This window comes from Dendrobates tinctorius, unplaced genomic scaffold (assembly GCF_039654945.1).
Source record: "Dendrobates tinctorius isolate UK_male_01 unplaced genomic scaffold, ASM3965494v1 ptg000257l, whole genome shotgun sequence".
Lineage (NCBI taxonomy): Eukaryota > Metazoa > Chordata > Amphibia > Anura > Dendrobatidae > Dendrobates > Dendrobates tinctorius.
In genome coordinates, this window is record NW_027361924.1 from 486,548 (window position 1) to 493,397 (window position 6,850).

Consider the following 6,850-nt stretch of genomic DNA (forward strand, 5'->3'; position numbering starts at 1 on the left):
ATGTCTTTTCCACTCTTAAGGACATAAATAAATTTATCAGAGATCTTACTGTTAAGAAACATTTTTTTCATGGATAATGATCGCATGACACATATAAAACTCCCCAAGATAATGTTTTTCTTGGCAGGAATTCTTTAGAGCAATCATGCCGGATGAGTTTGTTTGATTTAAATAATTCTAAATGTCTCTTCTGATGGACGAACCTCATACTTTCCTTTCAGAACAAAAAATTCACTTTCTTATCCTGTCCAAGCCAGGACAAATGAAATGGAAATTCTTCAAGATTGTGTGGAGAGAGAAATTAAACAATTGATAAATGAATCTAATAGTAATCCCTTCAAATCTAATTTGTCAAACGCTGAAAGAAAAGCTTTAATCAGTCTAATCACCAAATTATTATTAAAATGTCGGACAAAGGTGGCTCAGTCGTTGTTATGAATGAAAAGGATTATTCTCTAGCTATTGATAAAATGATCTCAGAAAATTCAATATATACTCCCTTACAAGGGGATCCTACTAATTTTTTCTTAACAAAGATCAAGGAGAGAGAATGGGCTTTTTCACGAAAAAACAATCGGAAGACTTACAAATCGACAACCCCATAATTCCCATTATGCGTGCATTACCAAAAACCCATAAACATGTTTTTCCTCCACCAATGCGCCCCATAATAGCAGGCATCGGGTCCCTTAATGAGCGCCTGGGTCAATGGCTTGACTCTGTTCTCCAACCCTTGGTATACCGTATACCTGGCTATGTCAAAGATACTAAAGATGTGTTAAACACGTTCCATAACATTTTTTGGGATGCAAGGTTTACATGGGCTACATGTGATGTCACTTCTTTATATACAAGCATCCCTCATAATGTTACAATTTCTGCCGTACAGTTTCATCTCCATAAATATAGTCCCTATTGTATTGATTTACAAAATTATATTGTGGTGGTTTTACAGTATTTGTTATTGCAGAATTATTTTCTCTTTGATAAAAGGTTTTTTTTTTTTACAAAACAACGGAGTCGCAATGGGAGTGAAATTCTCACCATCCGTGGCCAATTTGGTCATGGCGCAGTGGGAAGAACTCGGTATTTTTAATTCTGACAATCCTTTTTTTGATCACATAGAATGGTGTGCTAGATATATAGACGATTTGTTAGGGGGATACTAATCTTATTCCTATGTTTATAGAATACATTAATTTAAAGTGTCTCTCTCTGTCTGTCTCTCTCTCTCTGTCTCTCTCTCTCTGTCTCTCTCTCTCTGTCTCTCTCTCTCTGTCTCTCTCTCTCTAGCGATCATTTAGCGATGCACCAACGATCCTGACCGGGTTGGATCGCTGGTGCATCATCGCTAAATGTAAAAGGGCCTTAAGAGCACTAGTGCTCGAAACGCATACAGAGGTCTTGGGAATATCCCCATGCGGTAACTTTATTTGTTCACCGACATTTGATCACAAGCAGCCATGGATTTATTTTTAAATATGACTTAATAAAAAAGTTTAGACTTTATCTCCTTAGTCTTCTGGTACCATGACAAGATGAGCCCGGTGATCCTATTATTAGGCCATGCTCATCTTCATACAACGCTCATACCTGGCCTACTGATCAGAGGAGTCGCCCAGGATCCCAGCAGATGGGAGGAGGATTGCAGGGCTCTTGTCCAGGTTCCTTGGACTGAGGCGGCCACTAGACCACCGTCCTGAGAATCTGCGCAATCTCCACTGTCGGCAACAGAGAAAACTATCGGTCTCAGACTGCCGGCTGCTTATTAAAGGGGTGTTCCAATCTTAGACATTTTTGGCCACTTATGACAGAGGGTTGCACAGTGTGTGTGTGTGTGTGTGTGGGTCCTACATTCATCTTGAGGATACGGGTCCTTGCGGGTCGGATCCCTGGGACAGGAGGTAACCGTCCAGCTCACGCCAGTGGCCCGCAACCATCAGACATTTATTCATATCTTGAATCACGTATGACCCACAGGGCGCTTCCCCCTTACCAGACCTCCCAATAGTAAGAAAAACCACTAGCCAAGAGTAACCAGAGAGGAGCCGTATGTCAGTCACAGGACCCGTCCTGCCAGCCGTCTCGCCATCTCTCGTCTACTTTAGAGCAGTCGAATTCGGCCTTCCCCAACTTCTTGTTCACATCGTTGTGTAGGCGGCACATCCATTGGGACAGGTTGTATCTCGTACTGGTGTCCGGTTGTGAACTGGAGAGCCTGAAATCACAGAAGAGGAGGGAATGAAAAAGAGGGGAATAAAAGAACCAACCACCTGAAAGGCACCAAAGAGGAAAACACAGCAGCTGTCTGCTACAAACAGCACCACAAAGCTCCAACTTTCATGTCTAGTATTGCAGCTCCGCTCCATTGAAGTGAATGAGGTTGAGATGCAATACCAGACACAACCTGTAGATAAGGGTGGTGCTGTTTTTTTTTTTTTTCTTCAAGAAGAAGCATCCCTATTTTCCTTAGCTTATACAACCTCTCTCACTATTAAGCAGACGACCCACTCAACAGGGACCTCCCGCTATGAGACGATTGTGTGGCGAGCAGCACGCACCTCTCTCTCAGGTCCTCCGCGCACTCATCGCAGGGGTAGAACTTTGAGAAGAGGTTAATGAAGCTTTTCATTTCCACCTGCTGTTTGTTGGAGGGGTGGTCTGGATAATACGCCGCCAACGTATGTAGGAAGGACCAGGTACTGCGGCCGAGCTCTTCGCGATCTAGCGGACACTCAGCGGGGCGCTGTTTATCCTCTATGTCATCCTCCTGAAAGAAGAAAAGAACGCAAGTTAGTGGTGACCCGAACCCACAGGACAACACAGACTTCCAAATGGACCCAGTGGCTGTGACATAGTCTATCGTGGGGATTGGGGTCCAATACAAAGTCGTCACTCTGTCAAAAACTGGCACCCATGACAACTTGACTCCGAGATGCAGTTGTTTTGTCCCTTCCTTCACTGCCAGGTCCTGGCCCAAAGACGATGTAAGAAAAAGAGAAGTGTAGCGGGCACCGCATAAGTATCACAGTCAGGGATCAACCATATGCTTAAGAAAAGCAATGCAGAACAAGACAAGGAAAAAAGTCTGCATATTATAAATTATTTTAAGTGTGGTTTCATTTCATGGCTTTTTGTATTATTGAATAAAGATTATTTGTCAAGGTTGATCACCTGTGTTCTGCATACTTTTGTCTCCGGGTGCAGTCGTCCCCTCCCCGTCAGGACCCGGCTCCGGGGCGCAGTCGTCCCCTCCCCGTCAGGACCCGGCTCCGGGGCGCAGTCGTCCCCTCCCCGTCAGGACCCGGCTCCGGGGCGCAGTCGTCCCCTCCCCGTCAGGACCCGGCTCCGGGGCGCAGTCGTCCCCTCCCCGTCAGGACCCGGCTCCGGGGCGCAGTCGTCCCCTCCCCGTCAGGACCCGGCTCCGGGGCGCAGTCGTCCCCTCCCCGTCAGGACCCGGCTCCGGGGCGCAGTCGTCCCCTCCCCGTCAGGACCCGGCTCCGGGGCGCAGTCGTCCCCTCCCCGTCAGGACCCGGCTCCGGGGCGCAGTCGTCCCCTCCCCGTCAGGACCCGGCTCTGGGTGCAGTCATCCCTTCTTCCATTCTGCTTGGTTGCTATGGTGGACACCAGTTTATCACGGGCGGGTGTGCAGTCACCCGTCACTTCCCAGGACGGATCCGCCCGCGGGTCACCTCTCACCTGTGCGGCCGCGCTCTGTCTCTGTACCCTCATCCAGCTCTTGAAGTCCATACACGCCCTGCACGGCTTCTTGGACTTGCCCTCCCCCTCCTCGCCGCCGCCGCCATTCTGCTTTACCCCGGGGATAGCAAACGGGAAGCCGCTGAACGGATTGGAAGGCTGCCGGTCACTGGGCGCCGCCATTTTGCCAGTAGCGCAGTGCATGCTGGGAACTCTCTGACAGGCCGGATATTAACTGTTGCGTGACCAGGTCCTGGCTGTGTAAATACTCTCACTAGAGACTGAGGAATTGACTTGTAGTTTCTCTGATGTGATCGCTTTTTTAGTTAATTTTCTGATCAGTGTTGAGAAGGATTAGCTTAAAAATAGCTAAAAACACCAGCTCCTGCATTTTTACATAATGACCAGCAGATGGCGCTCAAGATTTATTCGTGAACCTTTGAGCAATAGCAGGAGATAACCAGCAGAGGGCGCTCAAGATTTATTTGTGAACCTTTGAGCAATAGCAGCTGATAACCAGGAGATGGCGCTCAAGATTTATTCGTGAACTTTAGCGCAGTAGCAGCAGATGACCTGCAGATGGCGCGCAGGATTTATTCATGAACATTTGAGCAATAGCAGGAGATAACCAGCAGATGGCGCTCAAGATTTATTCGTGAATCTTTGAGCAATAGCAGCCGATGGCGCTCAAGATTTCTTCGTGAATCTTTGAGCAATAGCAGATTACCAGCAGAGGGCGCTCAAGATTTATTTGTGAACCTTTGAGCAATAGAAGGTGATAACCAGCAGATGGCGCTCAAGATTTATTCATGAACATTTGAGCAATAGCAGAAGATTACCAGCAGAGGGCGCTCAAGATTTATTTGTGAACCTTTGAGCAATAGCAGCTGATAACCAGGAGATGGCGCTCAAGATTTATTCGTGAACCTTAGCGCAGTAGCATCAGATGACCTGCAGATGGCGCGCAAGATTTATTCATGAACATTTGAGCAATAGCAGGAGATAACCAGCAGATGGCGCTCAAGATTTATTCGTGAATCTTTGTGCAATAGCAGCAGATGACCAGCAGATGGCGCTCAAGATTTATTCGTGAATCTTTGAGCAATAGCAGACGATAACCAGGAGATGGCGCTCAAGATTTTTGCGGAAGTCTTTGAGCAATAGCAGCAGATGACCAGCAGATGGCGAGCAAGATTTATTTGAGACTCTTTAAGCAATAGCAGAGGATTACCAGCAGAGGGCGCTCAAGATTTATCTGTGAAACTTTGAGCAATAGCAGCAGATGTCCAGCAGAGGGCGCACACATTTTTTTCTCTTTTTTTATATTGGTGCAGTTTAGTCTTCACATTGGTTTTTCTCTGCACAGAGTCTGGAAGGAGAGATAAGGAGGGAGGAATTTTCGGTGGCCATCATTCCCTTTTCGGGGTCGTCTTGCTGTCCTCTCCCATTGCTCCTGTTGTCACTGTAGTTTGCCCCATAGCCGGTGACATTTGGCCGATGGAGGTGCTGGTGCCGACAATGTCTACCATGGCGCCTGGTGTGTGCGGAGATTAGGGGTGTATAGAGCAGCCGCTATTTATCTTTCGATAACGGTCCGGGACGTTTTCTGATTTTCTGTCCATACGGCAGATGTCGGTGTGATTTTAGGCTGTGTGTTTATTATTTTCTCACCGCCTGGTGGAGTTTTTATTTTGGTGAAATGTCGCTGCAGCGGCCGTGATCACAGCTATGAGACCATCTATCCCCTTTAGATACTGCGGCCATTGATGACTTCTGCACCTACGTGCTTTATCACAGGACAGACTGAGGCCGGTCAGCTGCCATAATGGGACGTGAGAGTAAATCAGGACCCAATAAGCCGTCCGTCCTCCGTCCTTCCTTAATCTTTGTTTTTTTTCTGATGCTTTCATCGCTGCCGACATGAGTGGCGTCGTTTATGAAACAAAGTAGACAACCCCTTTAAGTATTAATTATTTAAAGGGAGTGTAAACTTTTGCATCTACTATTGTTCAGTGCATCTAAAAATAAAGGATGAAACAACTTGGTTGAAGTCTCTGTTTTGGACGCGGAGCTTTTATTAACAGTCTTGTTTCTATTTTTGCAGTGCTATCTATGGCTGATGGTCCTGGGTTCCTGGCTGACCCGGACAAACTGTGGCAGGTGAGACACGTGAAGGATTTCTAGGAAGGGAGTAAACCTAGGAGAGTCACCTGTAGGCCGGGGTCACCTCAGTACCCGGCACTGCCATTGGCACTCGGACCGGAGTGTGCGGCTGGATGTATTTCTTTGCAGCTGAGCGCTCCGGTCCGATACCAGCAGCAGTGCCGGGTATTGAGGTGCGAGTTTCTCCCGAGTGTGACCCCGGCCGTAGAGGAGGATCTGGACGTCCTCGTAGATCACAGACTGAATAGCAGCACGTGGTGTCAGTCAGCAGCTTCTAAAGCCAGAGGGATATTGTCGTGTATTAGGTGAGGCACGGACTCGCGGGACGCGGACGTAATACAGATACTTTACAAGGCGTTAGTGCCCCCATCTGGAATATGCAGGTCCCTTCTGGGAACCAGGTACAAAGAAGAGCCACAAATCTGACAGCGGAGCACGGAGGAAAGACGAGAATGATATTTATGTTTGAGGAGGGTGAAGATGATCCAGTGTATAAATGCTCCATACAAAAAGCTTCACGTAAAACCCCCCGACATGACATCACGGCCCAGCGTCCTCCTGCGAAAAGAAAGGTTGAATCTCCAGGGGAGACAAGGCTTCTTCATCATAAGACTATTATTCTGTGGAGTCGGCGGCCTCAGGAGCTGGTTCTTTACTGTAAGAGCAGTGACAGCCTCCGGAGATGGTCGCAGCGGTAACCGGCCCTGGCGTCAATGAGGCTTAGATGCTTCTTAGAAGAAAATCACAGAAATAATTATGTGACTGTGTAAAGTTCGTTTCTGAATATTTGGTCCAATGGAATAACAGGATCAGGAGGGAACGCTTCGCTCCTCGGGGGCGGATCCTGCGTCATGAGTGTGCCCTTTTACTCTTTCCCATCCCTCGGTTGAAGTTGTTGGACATTTGCCTTTTTGTCGGCCATATTATGTAACTTTTGGTGTCTCCAACATCATTGACAGAGAGGATGTGTGACATCCGGGAGAGGAGA

The 6,850-nt window shown here is 47.5% G+C and overlaps 1 protein-coding gene across 1 annotated transcript; it reads right to left on the minus strand.

The window, feature by feature from the left end:
* Positions 1-340: 340 nt before the first annotated feature.
* GFER (growth factor, augmenter of liver regeneration) lies at positions 341-3,936 on the minus strand. Its single transcript, XM_073558407.1, has 3 exons — positions 3,700-3,936; positions 2,562-2,770; positions 341-2,218 (listed from the first exon to the last, which is right to left on the minus strand). Exons 1-3 carry the CDS (start codon positions 3,901-3,903, stop codon positions 2,056-2,058), a joined length of 576 nt encoding a protein of 191 aa, XP_073414508.1. The 5' UTR covers positions 3,904-3,936; the 3' UTR covers positions 341-2,055.
* Positions 3,937-6,850: the final 2,914 nt, after the last annotated feature.

What these genes read in the sequence shown, in the direction of transcription:
- GFER (XM_073558407.1), bottom strand. Translation starts at nt 3,903, where the DNA reads ATGCACTGCGCTACTGGCAAAATGGCGGCGCCCAGTGACCGGCAGCCT. An exon ending in GACAGAGCGCGGCCGCACAG is followed by an intron (nt 2,771 to 3,699) that starts GTGAGAGGTGAC and finishes TTCTTCTTTCAG; the next exon opens with GAGGATGACATAGAGGATAA. An exon ending in GCGGAGGACCTGAGAGAGAG is followed by an intron (nt 2,219 to 2,561) that starts GTGCGTGCTGCT and finishes CTGTGATTTCAG; the next exon opens with GCTCTCCAGTTCACAACCGG.